At 48.8% G+C, this 17,980-nt stretch overlaps 11 protein-coding genes across 11 annotated transcripts; 6 read left to right on the forward strand and 5 right to left on the reverse strand.

The window, feature by feature from the left end:
• Nucleotides 1-290: 290 nt before the first annotated feature.
• Nucleotides 291-4,203, forward strand: ASPGLDRAFT_63342 (uncharacterized protein; the record flags this gene model as incomplete). Its single annotated transcript, XM_022548645.1, has 7 exons — nucleotides 291-1,092; nucleotides 1,146-1,697; nucleotides 1,765-1,998; nucleotides 2,261-2,421; nucleotides 2,473-2,574; nucleotides 2,721-3,152; nucleotides 3,202-4,203. 7 exons carry the CDS (start codon nucleotides 291-293, stop codon nucleotides 4,201-4,203), a joined length of 3,285 nt encoding a protein of 1,094 aa, XP_022405138.1.
• Nucleotides 4,204-4,307: 104 nt separating this feature from the next.
• Nucleotides 4,308-7,340, reverse strand: ASPGLDRAFT_78996 (phosphatidylinositol-3,5-bisphosphate 5-phosphatase; the record flags this gene model as incomplete). Its single annotated transcript, XM_022549996.1, has 1 exon — nucleotides 4,308-7,340. The coding sequence occupies one exon, from the start codon at nucleotides 7,338-7,340 to the stop codon at nucleotides 4,308-4,310; it is 3,033 nt and encodes a 1,010-aa protein (XP_022405139.1).
• An 894-nt stretch (nucleotides 7,341-8,234) lies between these two features.
• Nucleotides 8,235-9,614, forward strand: ASPGLDRAFT_140989 (putative C2H2 finger domain protein; the record flags this gene model as incomplete). Its single annotated transcript, XM_022541716.1, has 3 exons — nucleotides 8,235-8,492; nucleotides 8,560-9,221; nucleotides 9,281-9,614. 3 exons carry the CDS (start codon nucleotides 8,235-8,237, stop codon nucleotides 9,501-9,503), a joined length of 1,143 nt encoding a protein of 380 aa, XP_022405140.1. The 3' UTR covers nucleotides 9,504-9,614.
• Nucleotides 9,615-9,722: 108 nt separating this feature from the next.
• Nucleotides 9,723-10,077, reverse strand: ASPGLDRAFT_117072 (uncharacterized protein; the record flags this gene model as incomplete). Its single annotated transcript, XM_022539834.1, has 3 exons — nucleotides 9,723-9,768; nucleotides 9,817-9,884; nucleotides 9,937-10,077. 3 exons carry the CDS (start codon nucleotides 10,075-10,077, stop codon nucleotides 9,723-9,725), a joined length of 255 nt encoding a protein of 84 aa, XP_022405141.1.
• A 570-nt stretch (nucleotides 10,078-10,647) lies between these two features.
• Nucleotides 10,648-11,670, forward strand: ASPGLDRAFT_42040 (uncharacterized protein). Its single transcript, XM_022545534.1, has 2 exons — nucleotides 10,648-10,696; nucleotides 10,766-11,670. The coding sequence occupies exon 2, from the start codon at nucleotides 10,964-10,966 to the stop codon at nucleotides 11,507-11,509; it is 546 nt and encodes a 181-aa protein (XP_022405142.1). The 5' UTR covers nucleotides 10,648-10,696; nucleotides 10,766-10,963; the 3' UTR covers nucleotides 11,510-11,670.
• Nucleotides 11,671-11,831: 161 nt separating this feature from the next.
• On the reverse strand, nucleotides 11,832-13,111 carry ASPGLDRAFT_709637 (uncharacterized protein). The gene is made up of 2 exons (XM_022549524.1): nucleotides 12,655-13,111; nucleotides 11,832-12,604 (listed from the first exon to the last, which is right to left on the reverse strand). The coding sequence occupies exons 1-2, from the start codon at nucleotides 12,688-12,690 to the stop codon at nucleotides 11,927-11,929; spliced, it is 714 nt and encodes a 237-aa protein (XP_022405143.1). The 5' UTR covers nucleotides 12,691-13,111; the 3' UTR covers nucleotides 11,832-11,926.
• Nucleotides 13,112-13,421: 310 nt separating this feature from the next.
• ASPGLDRAFT_709721 (uncharacterized protein) lies at nucleotides 13,422-13,897 on the forward strand. Its single transcript, XM_022549525.1, has one exon. The coding sequence runs from the start codon at nucleotides 13,534-13,536 to the stop codon at nucleotides 13,783-13,785; it is 252 nt and encodes an 83-aa protein (XP_022405144.1). The 5' UTR covers nucleotides 13,422-13,533; the 3' UTR covers nucleotides 13,786-13,897.
• A 60-nt stretch (nucleotides 13,898-13,957) lies between these two features.
• ASPGLDRAFT_31618 (uncharacterized protein) lies at nucleotides 13,958-15,012 on the reverse strand (the record flags this gene model as incomplete). Its single annotated transcript, XM_022544075.1, has 4 exons — nucleotides 13,958-14,245; nucleotides 14,305-14,475; nucleotides 14,532-14,813; nucleotides 14,869-15,012. The coding sequence occupies 4 exons, from the start codon at nucleotides 15,010-15,012 to the stop codon at nucleotides 13,958-13,960; spliced, it is 885 nt and encodes a 294-aa protein (XP_022405145.1).
• A 705-nt stretch (nucleotides 15,013-15,717) lies between these two features.
• Nucleotides 15,718-16,282, reverse strand: ASPGLDRAFT_31619 (uncharacterized protein; the record flags this gene model as incomplete). The annotated part of the gene is made up of 2 exons (XM_022544076.1): nucleotides 15,718-16,146; nucleotides 16,208-16,282. 2 exons carry the CDS (start codon nucleotides 16,280-16,282, stop codon nucleotides 15,718-15,720), a joined length of 504 nt encoding a protein of 167 aa, XP_022405146.1.
• Nucleotides 16,283-16,777: 495 nt separating this feature from the next.
• ASPGLDRAFT_709940 (uncharacterized protein) lies at nucleotides 16,778-17,191 on the forward strand. The gene is made up of 3 exons (XM_022549529.1): nucleotides 16,778-16,837; nucleotides 16,916-16,937; nucleotides 17,009-17,191. The coding sequence occupies exons 1-3, from the start codon at nucleotides 16,820-16,822 to the stop codon at nucleotides 17,137-17,139; spliced, it is 171 nt and encodes a 56-aa protein (XP_022405147.1). The 5' UTR covers nucleotides 16,778-16,819; the 3' UTR covers nucleotides 17,140-17,191.
• Nucleotides 17,192-17,240: 49 nt separating this feature from the next.
• ASPGLDRAFT_54523 (uncharacterized protein) lies at nucleotides 17,241-17,749 on the forward strand (the record flags this gene model as incomplete). Its single annotated transcript, XM_022548086.1, has 2 exons — nucleotides 17,241-17,553; nucleotides 17,620-17,749. Exons 1-2 carry the CDS (start codon nucleotides 17,357-17,359, stop codon nucleotides 17,747-17,749), a joined length of 327 nt encoding a protein of 108 aa, XP_022405148.1. The 5' UTR covers nucleotides 17,241-17,356.
• Between the last annotated feature and the right edge of the window lie 231 nt (nucleotides 17,750-17,980).

Genomic DNA, 17,980 nt, shown 5'->3' on the forward strand with positions numbered 1-17,980 from the left:
AAAGTGGGCTTCTATACGCGATTGTCGCTTTTAACTTATGGCTGAATTATATGCTGAGACCCCAGACTGTCCGATTTCTCGTTGAGTGTCGCCAGTGCTGTGTTCTCAGCACATTGTCCCGCTTACCTGCCCCTCCAAGACACTGTTTGCTGAGAACAACCACATCGCCCATACCTGTGCGACACTATCGACCTGCGGCATACCAGCCTATGAGTCGTCGCAAAGTCCAGGCGAGCCCTTCTGCACAAATACACAAGCGAAGACGCATTTCCTACAATACCAACGACACCATGACTCAGAACGCGCAGGCCCTGCCCACCGTACAGCTTACTCCGATCGAGAACACCCTGAAAGAGCTCCTCCTCGATGTCGCGCATTATATCCGTGAACAAGAAATTGCAAAAGGTGGTAGCGAGGACCTCCCGCAGACCGAGCTGCGGTTCACTGGGGGTTGGGTGCGAGACAAGCTGCTAGGCGTGGACAGCAATGACATCGATGTGGGAATCAGTACGATGACAGGATACCAGTTTGGTATGGCTCTGAAGGGATACTTGGATACCCCGGAGAACCTGGACAAGTACAGGAGGAACCACCCGAACGGCGAGCTGAGCGAGGCCATTGTCAGTTTACACAAGATCGAAGCGAACCCCGAGAAGTCGAAACACTTGGAGACGGTGGCCACAAAGATCTTTGGTCTCGAAATCGACCTGGTCAATCTGCGAAAGGAGACATACTCGGAGGACAGCAGGAACCCGCAGATGGAGTTTGGTACGGCACAGGAAGACGCATTGCGCCGTGATGCGACAATCAACGCGCTTTTCTACAACCTTAATGAGTCCAAGGTGGAGGACCTCACAGGATGCGGCTGGAGTGACATGCAGAATAAGATCATTCGTACTCCATTAGAACCATTCCAGACGTTCAAAGATGACCCATTGCGTGTGCTACGGTTGATCCGGTTTGCCAGCCGGTTGGGATACCGAATCCATGAGGATACAAAACAAGCGATGCAGAATAGCGAGATCAGTGAAGCTCTCAAGTTAAAAATCAGCAAGGAGCGTGTTGGAACGGAGCTGGAAAAGATGCTCAAAGGTAAGTTGATGACACGGATTGTTTGGCAAACTCATGATGCTCACCAAGTATAGGACCTGATCCCCGAGGCGCACTGGATCTCATCGATCGTATCGGACTTTATACTACAATATTCGCGAACCATCAAGACGATGTCCAGGCAGAAACATCATCCTGGGCTCTTGCATACAATACCTTTCAAAAATTGCTACATACGGGCGCAGAGAGCAGTGACGCCGTCGAGCGCGTACGGAGCATTCTCATTCGTGATAAGTCAGAAAGCTATTATGCATGGGTCATCACTGCATTCGCACCTTGGACCAGTGTCCCGACACGTATAGCCTCGGGTAAAAAAGCCAAACCGCTTCCACCACGCGCATCCGAAGTTGCCAGAGACAGTCTTCGTTCGGACAACAAGACCATCAATTTTTTGCGGGACTCGTCGAATAATTGGAAGAGCATTATCGACGTCAAGTCATCGCTTCTGGAGGAGCGCCTGAGCGGCACGGCTGCGGAAATTCGACAGCAAGTTGGTCTACACATGCGGTCATGGGGAAAGGAATGGAGACTTCAGTTTGTCTTGAGTATTCTTCAGGAAGTCATGCAGGGACGCGATTTCTCTAAAGGTAAGACATCAGATCCTTTCCCGTTCTACAGTCTGGAAGACGACTTGCTCACTCCTGCCCGGTGCAGTTATTGAAGAATATGACGCTTTTCTGGAATACATGGTGAAGCAGGACCTCAAAGAGGTATGCGAAATGAAGCCCATCGCAAACGGAGACGAGATCATGAAGCATATGAAGGTATCGAAAGGGCCATGGATGAGTAAAGTCATCGATGCGGCGATTAAGTGGCAGCTCCTGCATCCAGAGATCACAGAGAAGGAAAAGATCTTGGAAGCTCTCTCAAGTCAACGAGAAGAATTAGGTATCCCTCCGCCAAAATAGTTATTTGCTACGAGGAAATGAAAGAAAAGTTCGAATAGTCTGTTATTACTCCGTAGATCCCTTGGTATAGACATCAGCAGTAACTTATCCGCTTCTCCAAATTTTCATCTCCCGCCCACATATCTCTTCGTTATAAGCTGCATTAACACCTACACTTTTGTTTTCTTTAAATTATAGAACAACACTATTTTTACATTGTTAAATCAATTGTTGCAGCTATAAACGACGTTCGCCGCGTCTAGTCATGGAAGAACTTCGCAAAGCGGCACGTGAGTCCCTCCAACAACAGCCAGATGCCAACGACCTCCCAGCCATTACTCTCCCAGACAACATCGCACTCCCCGATTCATTAGGTCCATTATGGAGAGATTTATCGCCTCAAAGTTCAAAAAGCGATGCAGAGGTAAGTCTACGTGTCCCTGCTAGCCTGGGTTTTCTCTGACAATGCATTCAGATCAGCGAAGGCCTCCTTGTCGCCCAAGGATTTCTGGATAGATGGGACTCGAAGAGTCTACCGGACCGAGATGAGGAGGTAATGAACTACCTGTATGAGTGGGCTAGTGATGCAGCGCTTCCTGGTCCTGTGTTTGGTAATATCTCTGATCCGGAGGGTATATCAAAAGGTGGGTATTTTCATTACGTCTTCTTGCACACAGGCATGACTGATACGCTGCAATAACAGAGCAGAAGGAGGTAGTCAAGGCTATTCGACTCAAGTCAACTATCGCTATTTCTGTTCTTTCATCTTTGGCTGCTCTGTTACCCATTGAGAAAGCTGCCAACAAGTCGGATATCGTCATCGCACTGGCAAGCTTCACGTCTGATAACGATCCTTGGACTACAAGCGCAAGTGCTACGAAGGCAAAGGAAGCACTGCACTTTTTTACTACAAAGCTTCGTACAGAAGAGAGCCGCTCTTTCTGGTCTATTGTCGAGCAGGTCCTGAAAGAGAGAATAAAGCCCCTCTTTGCTAAGACGAGGAATCCGGCAATCACAGATGCTGGCCGGAAGAACTTCCATCCTGTACCTTTGGGTCATTTTGACACGAGTATTTTGGATCCGGAGTCGAAGCCGTGGAAGGTTCACAATCCCTATGCTACCACGGTTTTCGAGTGGGTTATTGCTCAGTATCATGTACGTCCCCCTGGCGAACACTTTCAGGCATGAGCTAACAATGATTCAGTCCAATGACAAAGGGTATCTGGAAAGACATTTCCCGCTCCTCATACCCCCAACATTGTCCCTGATAGACGACGACAATCTAGCCTACAAGTCTCGCGGCTGTAGCATCCTCTTACAATTCCTCAAACCAATCCAAAAAAGCGAATCTGACATCCTCCGGCGAACAAACCTCTCCTCTGTCTTCGAAGACGCCATAAAGCAATGCTTCTTCTCGCTCCCAACAATCACACCAGAAGACGACTCCATCAAACTCCTCGAAGTCGCCTATCCCGCCCTTCTTTCTGTCTTGAAAACAGCCTACCAACTCCCGTCCATGCCGACGAACAAGAAAACAGAAGATAAAAACACATATATTACCGGTGTCACCAGAATCCTCCGCGACCATATCATCCCCTCATTCCATCATATCAGCTCAACAAGCACAACCTCGACATCCTCGTTCGCATCATTCCCCCACCCACGCCTTTCCACGCTCCTGGTAAACCAGCTACACAATATCCTGCCGGAACTAGGAATCCACACCACGAAGTACCTCCAGGAAATCATTCCCGTCCTGTACAGCACGCTCTCCAACCCATTCGGTCCCGCACATGCCCCTCTCCTCCTCGCGTCTGTGGCCGCAATGCGTGCTGTGATTCTGAATGCGCATCCGCGGCTATGGAGATGGCGTGGAGAGATACTTGGTGGCCTGTGCGCGTGCTGGGTGTATGCGGTTGAGGAAGAGGGGGAGATTACTGAGAGAACGGAGAAGGGGCGCGGGTTAGAAGGTGATAAGTCAGCAGGGCAGGTTCTGGGAGTGTTGAAGAAAAAGCTTAGGGGCGTTGTCTATTTGTTGAAGCTTGCGTTGGAGAATCCTGTGGATGCGGAGGGGGATGAGGGACAGTTGGGTGCGAAGGAGAAGATTTGGGATGAGATGCGGGAGTTGGTCGACGCGGATGATGTTCTTAAGGAGCTGCTTATGGATGAGATTGGCCCGGATGATGGGGGCTACTTTAGTTGTTAATCTGAGATGAAATCTAAATGCATATTCAATGGATGCTATAGACAAATGCAGGGTATCTCCAAACTAAGTACTCATAACACATAACCAATTTTCAAGAATGAGAATTAAAGATCAACCCTCTGCTTAAACAAACTCTTCCCCCTCAACCACTGCCGATACCTCTTATACCTCTTCTTCTCATAATCCTCCTTGGCAACCGAAATCCCACTCTCCGAAACATCTAAAAACTCCAAATAATCCTCCACATTTTGCTCCGCATTCGCCTCCAACGTCCCCTCCTCAACATTGCACGTATTCGCATACTCAAGCAAATCCAGACTCGACCCGCCTTTCTCACGAGCGGTCAACTCATCTTCAGATGTCACCACGAGAGGCACTTTGAGGGGGTGGTTGATGTAGCGGGCGTATTCTTCGGCTTCGGCGGGTTTGACGGAGGGGTTTAGGGAGTCTGTTACGAGTTGGCCGAGTGTCCATTGGGCGATTTGGGCCTTGCTGGGTGCTGAGGGTAGTTGGGATTGGGATTGGGAGTCGTGGGATGGGGAGTTTTTGGTGAATAGACGGGGTTCTTTCATGATGCCGCCTGCTGGGGGGCGTTTTTCGGCGGAGGGTTGTTGGTATTGCCAGTTTTGTTGGGGGCTTGATGTGTTTGTGTGCGTGGAGTCGTCGGATGGTTCTTGAATCTTGACGCCTCGTTGTGGATGTCGTTCTCGGTTGACTTGTTCATGTGGAATCCAGACGTCGAATGGACTGAGACCGGAACGGAGGGGTGGACATCGATGCTTGTTGGAGTTCAGTCTGTAAGAGAAGATTTTCGGAAATGACGATATGGCCAGCGGTCGATAGTATTCAAGCCAGTAATCATCATAGCACGATAAAGGCTCCTTTGGCCGCTGGGGCGGAGGTGGTATCTCTTTTTGCTTTAAGTTTTCCGGCGTATACCAGCAGATATAATTTGGTCGCTTTCTATTTGACCAGGACCGCGGATCTGCGTGGTGCAAATAGTAGTCCGTAGAGAGATCCCACAACATCGGTTGTCCCTGGGAGAAAATGTAATTACCGAGGAAGAGATTGTATGCTTCTTGACGCTGAGCATCGAGGAACGAATTGTTATAATATCGCTTGAAGCTCTCCACCATGTCTCGCGAATGGCTGCTCCACTGGTTTATTTTGCGGTATGTCGCCATGGTGTTGACTAAATGTGATCCACCATATTGGATGGCAATTGTGTCACCATGGTCGTGCCACATCGTCGTGAAGAGGTTAACAGCATGAGTATCGTACTCCACTGTCGTGCCCTCGATGATACCTAGAGCATGGAGCTGATGGCCAAGTGCGCGTTTCCCAACCACGAACTGAGCAGCGTTGGTGCGGTCAAGGCAGTCGATGCAGTTGGTCCTTGCAATACCGTTCTGCAATTGTAGTCCTGATTCTACATCATAGCCGTTTTTGAAAATGCCGGTCTTGGGGACTATGCCACCTGCAATATCCTCGAGTGTTGCGATCACATCTTGGTCACGACTTTTCGAGGCCCGGCTCATATCGAATGGCTTGTAAATGATTTTCTTTTCCTTTGGAAGGAATTGGTTGAGATAATTGATGGCATTGGTGTATTCTTTCAGAAGTTTGGATTCTCGCGGCGTTCGCTCCCTCGCTTTGATCAAATTCAGAACGTAGATTGGTGCACCGTACCGGTCAAACAAGTTGTCGAAATGCAAAGCCGCTGCAGAGTAGAAGGGGTCCACCAGGTTCAGTTCAATGTCCGGTTTTGGTGAAACGCCGGAATTTTCCTGAGTCCAATAAAGAGGAATACTTCCACGGTGCTGGACATACGAGGTATACAGGGGACTTGTATAGAGCCCCGGACCTGGCGAATGGAAGGATGTTGCCGCCTGTTCTGACACAATTTGCTCAGTCTCAACATCATTAGCGACATATCCTACATCATTAGCACCTCGCTTCAAGAACCGAGCTCCTGCGAAAAACCGAGACCGGCGAGCGATGATCGTGATGTAGACGTGCCGTCCATATACTGAGAGCTTTGCTTGATCGACGTAGCCATGGATAATTGGTAAGCACCATTCCCATGGTCTCTTGAGGTTTGACAGCGCCGGATCGAGGAGGTGGTTGTTCCATATAAACATCGTGTTGTAGTCTTGGGAATAGTTACTGGGCCGCCCATCCTGATTGGCCTTGCGTTCGCGGCAGATATTGTGCTGCAGTGTTCGTGTGATGTCGTAGGAATAACTAAAGTAAAACGAGCGGGTGAGGTCGAGGTTGTTCAGAATTGCAATATACCGGGCTTCTTCGTGGTTCTTCTCCGGTTTTATTTTCGATAATGACGAGGTTGTTAAGGAAATCAGTTCTGTACCGTCAACCTGGTAGATGTAATGACCTCCTAGCATAGCGACCTGGCTTCTCTTCGTCACGAGAAGCATGTAGTATGCACCGGTGAAGCGGATGAATCCCAGCAATGCCCATGCACTGCATTTCAACTTCAGTCCTCCAGAGCTCTTATTCCCGTCGTCAATGGCGTCCAATAACTGACTCATTTCCCGCTTGTTATAAACAATGTCGTCTTCTGCAACGCTCAAGTCACCGGTCTCTGATGTCCGGTCGATTTTCAATATTCTGAAACGGGTGTCCGACAAATCCATCCCAACCATATAAAATCGACTAGCAGTTTCGTATAGAGAAAACTTGTGCATGCGATTGATACCTTCACTCCCAGTATCATAGAACACAGATAGTCGCCTCTGTGCCGAAGTTGGCGTGGAATCTCGCTGGAAAGACGTTGCAATATGAGGCTCTTCATCCTCCCCACCAGCACCTTCATCTTCACTCAGCTGTATCCCAGTCGAGGAACCATACGTTGAGGGCGCGTACGGCGAAGGATCCGGAGACGGTTTGAAGATCTCTTGCTGTGGATCCTCTGGATGTGCTAAACCTTCTTTTTCTGTAGGTGCCTTGTTCGCCATGGACGATGAAGCAGAATCATCCGAAGTTGCGATGGACGGCCCTGGTATGGACTTTGGCGCATTGCTATCTGTAACGGACGGGGTTTTGGAGGGATCGTTGTTGACCGCAACGCACTCCTCCTGAGGATCCCGGGCGCGGGATACCTCGTCGAAGCTCTCCATGTTTGGACTGAGCTGCTATTTAGTAGCTAGCTCGAGCTGTTCAGAAATGACTCAACTGGCTAGCAAAACATGGCGTGGGATCGAGGCTGGGGTGGCGTCTCTTTACGGTATGCGGCATATCTCCACGTGATAAGACATGCGCTAACCCGATAAGGGTGTGATGTCATCGTCGCCAAATAGAGTAAACAGATGTATACAACAACATAAGAAGCACCTTTAGAGGTCTAGAATACAGTAGTAGATATAGATATGTAGCTTATATTTGCCTTTTACTTGTAATTTGCGCTTCGTGTTCTTTGGGGAAGTGGCAAATCCGAGTGTATATATATTTGACCCTACAAGGCCAAAATAACTAGAGAAAATGATCCGACAGTTACCTCAAATTAGAGAGGCGCGTCTCCAAATGCATTCATTAACCTAGTTTCTTGACTCTTCCCATGTCGATTTATATTTAGAACGATGTTAGGGGACAGAACCAAAGCTGGAACCATATTCGGACAGACCCTACAGCCCTGGACGGTGAATCGCCAACTTGCCCAAGAAAAAGTATAAGGTTGTAGAAGAAAGCTGTAGTAGCCAAAAATTATTTCTATATTTGCGGTACTTCCCCTATTTTGTAGGCAGGCTACAGTAAGAAGACAAATTCTTTCACTTTCCCGCAGTGAGTTGAGCAGATGAAGTTATTCCCATTGTAGTCACATACAATGTAAACTTCCAACTTCTTTGCTTTCACTCTTCCCAGAACAACTTGCAGGTGAATCCATTACAGCCCCTCTTCTATTTTTTCTCTTCTACCTCATCTAGTCAACTTCCTCTTTTTTTTTTTTTTCATCCACCTTCGTATCCAGTGTCTACGCCTTTAGGAACACCTTCATCCCGCAACCACGGCCAAGGATGTATCGACCAGGTCCAAAGAAAAAGATCCCCTGCACCTACGATGACTGTAAATCCCTCTTCGCCTCAGTCGAAGAGATGAAAAAGCACAAGGAAATGGAGCCCTTGCACGACTACTGTGCCAAGTGTGATCTCGACTTCGAAGATGAGGAGCGTCACCTCATCCACAAGCTCCAGGCTGAGAACAAACACATTGTCTGTCCTATCTGTGGAATTGATTTCCGCAGTGAGGGAGGACGTGATGCCCACATTCGCCAGGTAGGCACGATCCGTCACGGCGCAGGATCTTCGTAGAGTACTAACGCAGAGCTTCAACCACCCACAGAACCACCGCGCGGAACAGCACCTGATCTGCCATGGCTGTAAGGTTATTTTCAAGAGTGCCGCTGGACTGATGAAGCACATCGAGGATAACGAGTGCAGCGTCATCAGCCAGACCCGTCTGCTTCAGGAGCAGTCCAAGAAGTTTATGATCAAGGAAGCCCTGAAAGCCGGTGAAGGACCCCCGATGCCCGTCATCCCCAACCCAGCCGATCTTGACGACATCGATGGCGGCGTGAAGATCAACTTTCTGGATCTCGAGAACCGTCAGGCAATGGCGTATCAGCCGAAGCCGGGCAGAGATGACCCCACTGCGAGTGTGGATGCTATGCTTGCGCTGAAGCACTGGCCCGCGCTGGGAGACAGCAGAGGACAAGCGACATTTGGAATGCCTATGTGTGACTTGATGGCGTTTTCGGATGCTGGTGATAACGAGGAACCTCCGTCGACTGTGGAAGCCCCCCCCACTCGCGGAAAAGGTTCCTTCGGTGCTGGAACGCCGGAGGCCGGTCAGACGCTTCGCCTATTGGACGATAAATGGGATGCCACTAAGTTCTTTAACTCGTTCATTGGGAAGTACGTTTGTACCTGCGGCTCGTCCTTTCCCACCATGAAGGAATTCGAGGAGCACGTCTTGATGAAAAGCAAAGCGAAGCGCAACGCCCAGTATGTATTGCCTATTCGCCTTAGACTCTTGATTCACGCTAAATGAAATACTCCTGCAGGTGCCCCGGATGCCTCAAGATCTTCAAGAGTGCCGCTGCCTTGGTTGCCCATTGCGAATCGCCCAGCGTGCGTTGCGCAATCAACGAGCAGGACGTTTACGGCCAGTTCATGGACGAAGTGAGCGGAGGACTGATTCAAGCCGTGGGATACAATGACGACGGAACCATCAAGTACGAAGCCGGCAAGTTGGACACCAACAGTACTCGTCAGGTGGAGTGGTGAGTGCTAAGCACATTTCAGTTACAGCTACCCGGTTACAAGTGGATTCGTTATTCTCTACAAGTCGAAGTCTACACTGTGCCATCCGGAAAAGAAAAGCAGTTTTGATAGCATTTAGGAATGACCGACAAAAAAAATAACAAATAAATAATTTCATATTTCATCAAGCATATCGACAATCGATATATACAAAGGGTATAGAAATTCGTATAAATATCTCGTCTAGCAGCAGTCTTCACAGCATTCGAAGCACAGAAGTCCAGTGCAGCTATTTCCGTTAGCCTACTTTCTCTGATGAAACAGAGGAGTAACTTACACTCCGCAGCAAATATCCCCGGCACCGGCACCACCGCGCAGGTTCGTCTGCACGTTTTCTTGCGAATTCTGCTGACAGTTAGATCGAGTTGCAGATCGAAATGTCCTAAAACAAGCATACCGGCTGCTGAGTTACGACACGCTCAGTTGTAGGAGCCGAAGGGCTGGAGGGCTGGTTCATAGTCATGGTGTTCGGATCCCAAGTGGGCTGCTGGGAAGAATCTTCCTGCTTGGAAGACTTGAACCAGTCGAAGAGGCCCATTGTGTATTTGTCGAATAGTGTTTTGAGCTGGTGAGCGAGGGACCGGCGGAAGGGATAAATGGGATGTAGGATGGCAGAAGAGAGTGAGAAAAGGGAAGCAGGCCTCAATATATACCAATGAAGTGACAACCTGAATCCATCCTCGGAATCGGAATGAAACGCCTCAATGCCCCAATTCCATGAGCATAACCGGTCATGTCATGTGGCTGGCTGATTCCTCATGCCCGACTTATTGGCCATAACAACACCCCACCGGGCACCATCCCATCCACCCTGATCCCCACTGGACACATCCCACCTATTTTATTCACTCACTGCCATTTCCTGTCTCTCCATTCCGACAAGCATCCGTGTTCGTATACTCCCCCGATCCTCCGAAATCTGCATGCCGTCGACGTGTTCCCACACAATCCAGCATATCACCCGCTATCCCTCATCCGGATGTAATAAACAGGCAACTCCATTTTGGCAGTGGAACCACGTGGGTCGGAGTCCACAGGGCTGACGCTAAGCTTTGGTCAAGCTATGCATTGTTTTGCGCAAAGATGTGGCCAATCATAAGCGGTCTATTGTCGGTTATTCGGAGTGTCAGGTATCAACCTGATATCGCATGGAGAATCTATTGAAGAATGAGAAAATGGGGTGTAGAGAGGGGGGGGGGGAGATGGAGGAAAAAGATAATACTAACCTTGCGATGCTTATTTGCTCAAAGATCACGTGACTACACAACTGGCCGCATGGCCCGCCGTAAAATTTTGCTTCAACCGCAAAGTGCAAGATCAGACCCTCCGATAAACAGATAAACATTCAGCCACAAGATCCTCCAATCAGACATTGAACAATTGAAACCCACCGTCTGGATCAACTAAACACAAAACCAAAGAAAATGACCGAAGACATCCAATCCCGCCGCGAAGCCGACTACCAGCGCTTCAAAAACTACGCCGCCCTAACTTTCCTCGTCACCTCCCCGATCCTCATCGCCTTACCCCCCCGCAAACTAGACCACCTCACCGTCCTCCTAACAGGTGCCTTCTGCGTCTCCGCAAACCACCTAACCCACGAACGCACAGGCCGCAGCATCATGGACCGGCTTGAGTCGCGCCTTTCGCGGCACTCGGCGATCATCTCGGGTTTGCCTAGTGAGCGTGCGCAGGAAATCCAGGCGCGAGTGCGGGCTAGCAGAGAGAAGCAGCTCCGGGATGGGGGATTGAGTGAAGACGAGATTGAGAAGCTGAGGACTAGGCAGACGCAGGAGAAGGGGATGGCGGAGAGGGTTTGGATGGGTGGGGAGGAGGAGGGGTGGAAGCAGAGGAGGTTACGGGAGGAGGCGGAGGCGTTGGCGGAGGGGAAGGGGTATGGGGATTTGATTCAGGAGTATGTTTCGGACGTGTGGTCGTGGGGCAAGAAGGATAGTGATTCGAAGGAGTGATGCGGTATTTGGGTGTTCGAAAAGTTGATGCCTAGGGCACTGTGAGACTTAGTGCTTTGACGATGATGCCGTAGACGATGTATAATATGCGGGTTTGTATATATGACGGCGTTGATATCCATGTATTACTATACAATCTACTTTCTGTTGCTCTACGCTCCTACGATTGAAAATGTGGGTTGGAAGCGCAATGTATTCAGTAACTCCAATCCAATACAGTCCCCCCATTCGGGCTCAGGATCAAGGGAAACGTCCCCTGCACTTTCGTGTCTAGGGTAAAAACCTGACCAGGACCAACAATCACAATCTGATCTTCCCCGGTACATGTAACTTCAACTTCCCCGATTCGGTTCTCAGTTCGACTCTTCGTCTTCAACTTTGTGTGTGTGTTTCCCAAAGTGCTTCCATCCTCCAAAATCAAAAACAAATGTGTGTGTGTGTGTGTGTGTGTGTGCAATATTTCGTCCCCAAGTACATGTGTATGTTCAACAATATAGACAAGTCACCACAAAAGATACATAAAAAATGTCCCCCCATTCGAGCTAGGGCCGAGGGAAAACCCACTGTCATGTTTTCCATGTACAGGGCAAAAACCTGAACCAGGACGTACATGCAAGTGGTGTGGTGAAAATGTGGTTTGTGCCCGTTTAGGGCTTGATTATTGGAGTGTTGGGTGACCGGTGCCGGCCAAGCATCGGCCACCCGATAGCTCCTGAGATTCGGATTTGAAGGTGTATGAGGTATTCGGATATAGGGTGGGTGTTTGTGGGCCATAATGGCCACATGGGAAATGTGTGGTACAAGACTTGATATGTCCATCCGGAGTGTCAAGATCTGGACGCCCCGGATGGACACATTTAACATGAGATAAACGTCAAATAGAGAAGAGTACTCATATGAATATGAAGTGCCCTGTAGGGTAAGGTGAGTAGAACCAGAACCAGGCCGAATAGGCGAGAATTGTGTTGTCGGTTGCTGTCGCTGTCGTTGTTGTCGCTGTCGTTGTTGTCGCTGTCGGCCTCTGTCATCAAGGTGGACAGTTGCTTGTTCGATATGTTTCGTTTGGCTTCGTTTGATTTGTCGATATATTATGTAGTTGACCCGACCGATCCGGAATCAATTTTTGTTCGGCACATGTATGTAGCGGTTGGAACATGCGGGTGAGCCTTTCCGGGGACCATCCGGGGCTGGTTGAGAGCCGGATTAGTTTGGTAACCTGAGACTGCGGCGAGGACCTTTTTGTAATGTTATTTGTTTCTTGTGATTTCCAGATCGGCCGGAACGGACGGAACGACTCGAACACCCGCAGAACACCAGGCTTGTTTTAGTGGGTGTGTTTTTGCTTTGTTGGTAGTGTTGGCTTTGGTGGCGAGTGCTGCGAGTGCCCGTTATTAGGTTTGGTTTGTCTTTATGATGTCCTTTGAGCCCGGGAACAGCTCAAATCCGGGGAGGACTTAATTGTTGTTGTTGCCGATGTTATTGTAATGTTCCCTGGTCAACTCGGTCAAATTTCCGAGGACTCCCATAACTGCACGTACCACTAACTTTTTTTTTTTTTATCCATCCCTATTCGTCCCACAGAAGCGACCCGGCCATATCATCCCCATCGGGATCCCTTTATGGGGGACGCTTAGCAGTCCTTCTGTGAGGGTCTGGGGCTTGTACGGGCATCTTTCCAGACCGAGCTAGGTAACCCAAGACGCTGCTTGTTTCTGGTTTTTGTTTTGGGTGGAATGTTAATCCGGGGGTCCGGGGAATGAGACCAGCTGTTTTCTGCAGTCAAGTGGTAGTTCGAGAACATTTCCTTGGAAAATTTTGTGGGATATGCTGGACAGCTTTTCTTCTGTTTGTACTTTGGTTTGTCATCAGGTGGATATTTGTTTTATCGCTTTTGCTTTTTGCTTTTTGCCTGGTAATTGTTGAAGGTCCTTTTTATAGTTTGATCAACCACTTCGTAAATCTTCTTCAAATACTATATTCGCTTTTCCCATGAGTGGAGTGCCCTCGTGTACGTGGTGAATCTCATGTTCAGCGTCTTGACCCGAATAAGGCTTGGTATAGTGGCAGGCAGTTATGTGTTGCCCCGGGTAGTAAGGCCAATTACGCCCGGGGCCTTGTGGCTTGGGATAAAGTGGTGGGGTGTCGGTACCACTTGGGTGATGATAGTCCTTTTTTGTTTTGTTGCTGTTGTTGTTTGGCGTTTGGTCGTATTCTCCTTTTTTGTTTTTCTTTTTGTAGGAATAGTGGACTGTAAATTATGTGGGAATAGGTCGTAGTCACTGCCGGCAGTAACCCGTTGCCTACACCAGGCGGAAAGGAAGATGTAGCCGTTCCGTCCATTGTTTTTTTTTGTCGTTGTTGTCGAGACTGGTTGTCGGTATTGGTTGTTGTTACCAGTTTTTGCTGTCGTTATTGTCGATTGACCGGGCCCAGGCTACCCTTGGTCGTTTACGCCAGAGAGAGACCCGCCATATGAGCTGTCATGATGGCGTCTGGAGTGATCACCTCGGCACAGTTGTTGCCCTGGAGGGCGTGATGAAGCATGGATGCAGCAAGTCTCTGCATTTCCAAGACCCCATGAGCGAGGAGCTCCCTTCCTTGTTGTCTTTCCAGAGCAAGTTGCTCAAAGCCAAGTTGGAAGTGTCTTTCCAGGTCAAACTGGTACTGGTAGTCTGGTTGTTCCTCAGGGGGTGCTGGTGCATCCTGCATTGCCATGTCTTCATCTTCCTGCCAGATCTAGAAACACGTCAGTATCTGCTTTGGTAAATTGCATATCATAGGGGTGGGTAACTTACTGGCTGCTGCATGACGACCGAGGGAGCATCAACCATAATAACGTCCTTAACGGAGCGACGTCCAGGCTTCTTGATGTGTGGTACATCACGCATCATAATATCCCCATCCCAGGGACTGGTATTGGCACGTCTGCCACGGGGACTAGTGGGAAAGCCCTGGTTATTGACAGGCTAGAATAAGGTTAGCATCGATCGTATAAAAATGTTAAAGGGGATGGTAAACTTACGATCGGACTGAACCTCCGGTTGTTCTTGCGGCCGCGGCGAGCGGGGGCATTGGCAGTCCGTCTCGACCCATTCGGGTTCTGGTTCTGGTTCTGGTTCTGGGGCTGGTCGTAAGCCTGGAACTGGTTGCCGGTCCAGTTGCCAGCCTGTTGCTGGTTCTGGCCTTGTTTCAAGTTCTGGCCTTGTTTCAAGTTCTGGCTTCTCTGGGTCCGACGGCCTTGCTGCCCCTGGTTGCTGTTGTTGTTACGAACAGCAGGGTGCTGCTTGCCACGTCGGTTGTTGCCCTATACAACTGTTTAGTATTCGTCTGAATATAAGAGGAAGTCGAGTTGTACTTACCTTCTTACGACCGCCCTTGTTTTTAGCGGGCCCGTGTCCATTCGGTCCCATGCCAGTACCATTGTGGTTAAACTGTGCATTCTGGAATCCGTGGGCCGGAGCACCGCACTGTTGGCCGAAACCGTTGTTGCCAGTGAAGCTCATGGTGAACTTACTGACGACAATAAGCGGATAGAAGGACAAGGGGGATATGGATACCACTGGCTCTCTTAAAAGAGTAGTCTCAGTGGGTGATACGGGGGTTACTAACCACAGGCTCTCTTTTAAGGAGAAGTCTCTGTGAACCAAAAAAAGAAATACGGATACCACCAGCTCTCTACGAAGAGTCTCGGTGGGAGAGAATACGATGACGAGAAAGCTGAGATGTATACTACTGGCTCTGCTGCTAACAGATGTCAGTAAAGGGATGGTACGACGAGATAAAACGCTGTGAACGCAATAGTCGCCGATCTTACGTTGTGAGACGAAAGATGGAGAAGAAAGAAAAAAGGAATCCAGCGGGGGTGCTGAGCGAGCTTTATACCCCCCCAGGAACTGCCTAGGCAGCTGTTCTAATCCCATACCGGCAGAATGTCGCAGAGGCCAGGAGGGTCCATTCGGGATGCTCAGGATAGTCGACCATGGATCAAGCTCCAGGAACAGGTCAAGTGCTTCGAATTGATTGGCTCGCTATTGATGTGCATAGTTGTGACTCTTCTGCGGAAAGTCAATGTCTGGCATGTGGTCGTTAAAAATAGGAACCGTACCTGAAAGTATGCACGGTCCGCCGCTTGTTCCAACGGTTTTACTATATATATTATTTTTCCAATTGTGCTGGTAATTCGAGTATTCGCGTGGAAATTCGTCCTCTCAGTCAGAACCTGTCTGTTCCTCTCGCCTCTTCTTCTTTGGCCTTGCTGCATCTCCCAGCGACAAAATGCCATCGTTCGAGAGAAGACTATCTCTATCACGTTTCCGCTTCTCAGGCTTAGCACTGCGTTTTTTTCGCTGCTCTTCCTTGATCAACAGTCGTCGCTGGACCTCCTCAGAGATATCCTCTGTTTCAGCAGAGACTGGCGTTGTGTTCCGCAAGTCCTCGTCGTTTCCTAGAATTTCCACGCGCTTTCGCTTTTGCGAGCGACTTTCTTGTAGCCTGCTCAATTCCGTGCCATTCTCGTTCGCGTCTCCTGACCTGGCTCTCTTTTTTCTAATTGGAGGATTTGATCCCGATGTTGTCGTTGAGTTCGCATCATCGATTTGAGAGGCGGATTGTTTTCCATTTGCCCCTACGCTATCCATCTGTCTCATATTAGCCTCAGGCACTAAGAAAAAACAGCAGGCTCCAGGAGAAGCAGCCTACCTGTTTCTTGACAACGCGGAATTGTGACATCAACATATTCGTCTTGTCGAGCATAGAAGAAATCGTCCGGAACATATTATCATCAGATTGGGCGTGTCTTCCCGCAGATTGTAGCATATCTAAATGTGAAGAAAGGACGAATTCGTGTTGAGAACATATCTGTGGCTACTGTAAATCACATTGTCGTCGGTACGCCATTGCGGTCCCGAACACACCTGAGGCCACGATAGTTGACTGTTTGCTGCCTTGCTGCCTTGCACAGGAGCACCTGCATTTTCGCTTTCGTTTATTTCTTCAACAGACGGATTCATAATCGTTTGCGTGTGGATATACAGCATGGATGACAGGTTTTGAGGAAGCGCTGTCGTTGAATTAAGGTGGAGATCCCTGGATTCGACGAACTCGGGCAGCCCCACCGTGTGGAGTACCTCTCTCCTTTGGATCAGAACCCCGTCTACAAGGAATCCTGGGAGCGAGATAGTACAAGTAGATATTTAGAAACTAGAAGATGGCAAGCTTTCTGTATAATATTGTCGGTCTTCATCCATCCACGCGCTTATATCCCAGTCAACCAGAGGCCCTACGATCAAAGATGGATACACATTACGGATCATGTATGGTGCACACAAAGTACGGAGTATTTTCCTATAGACACCTAATTCAACATTACTATCAGACAAAGTTAATCGAGACTCACTGATGCCCCAGAATGATATCAATCCTCCAAAGCGTCAGTCAGAAGCCCCGCATCCCTAGACTTCGGGATATCGACAGGCTTGAGCTGAGGCCGACACCCGACAGTAAGCTCCGTTCCGGATATGGCGTCCACGTACATATTTGGCCCGAGAAATGGATCAATTGGTATCGTCCGTACAGCTTCACACCTACGAGGCTACGAACTGGGATGCTTAGTCATTAGCGCCTTGACATAGTTAAACACAGATGCCTTGTTTCAACCTGAAAATTTTGGTTCCCAACTCTTTCCCTCTTAGTTAGTTAAGGACTACGTCGGAGAACTGCGCCACTGGGGCCTCCTGGGTATTTTTATGGACATTGGAAATTCATTCAACTATTGTCTTGGTTCCATCGAGTCCTTTATTCTAGTCGTTACTTATTCAAGTTTAGATCTATACTACTCCATACTTCATCATGCCAGGCACCAACCAACATAGTAACTCTAAACTTCAGACCCAAACTCAACATCAATCTTCCCAATCAACTACCACAAATGAGACGACCAGTCACCATGCTCTCGAGCCACTGAGCAGTAGCCGGACCAGCGAGGCTCCGACATCCTTGAAAGTACCCGTCCGAACTACTCATACCGAAGAGCAGAGCTCAGAGAGGTAAGTATTTCATCTTGCTTCTCTTTTATATTTGTCGTCTCTAATGCTCTGGTTATTGTTTGTTAGTGAGAAATACCGTCCGTCCAATATCATTGACGACTTGGCCGGCATTGGTGCCTGGGCGGGTTCGATACCTGGGTCCCTTGAGAGGGACATCGAAGCAGTGATGCTTGACACGGAGCTTAGATTGGATTGATGTGTTTCTATGCTTGTTTTTTATGATATTCGTTCTGTTCAAATGGGGATATCACACGCACGGCGTACATAGTTGGCTGCGGATTTCCGAGACAAATGCAGGTACGGAGTACATGTACACATGGAAGACATTTGCAGTTGAACATATGCTTCTGGATTGTTATAAAATAAATGAGCATCAAAGAATTATTCTACCTACATAGTACAAATATACAAATCAATGACAGTGCCA

This window comes from Aspergillus glaucus, assembly GCF_001890805.1.
Source record: "Aspergillus glaucus CBS 516.65 unplaced genomic scaffold ASPGLscaffold_2, whole genome shotgun sequence".
Taxonomy (NCBI): domain Eukaryota; kingdom Fungi; phylum Ascomycota; class Eurotiomycetes; order Eurotiales; family Aspergillaceae; genus Aspergillus; species Aspergillus glaucus.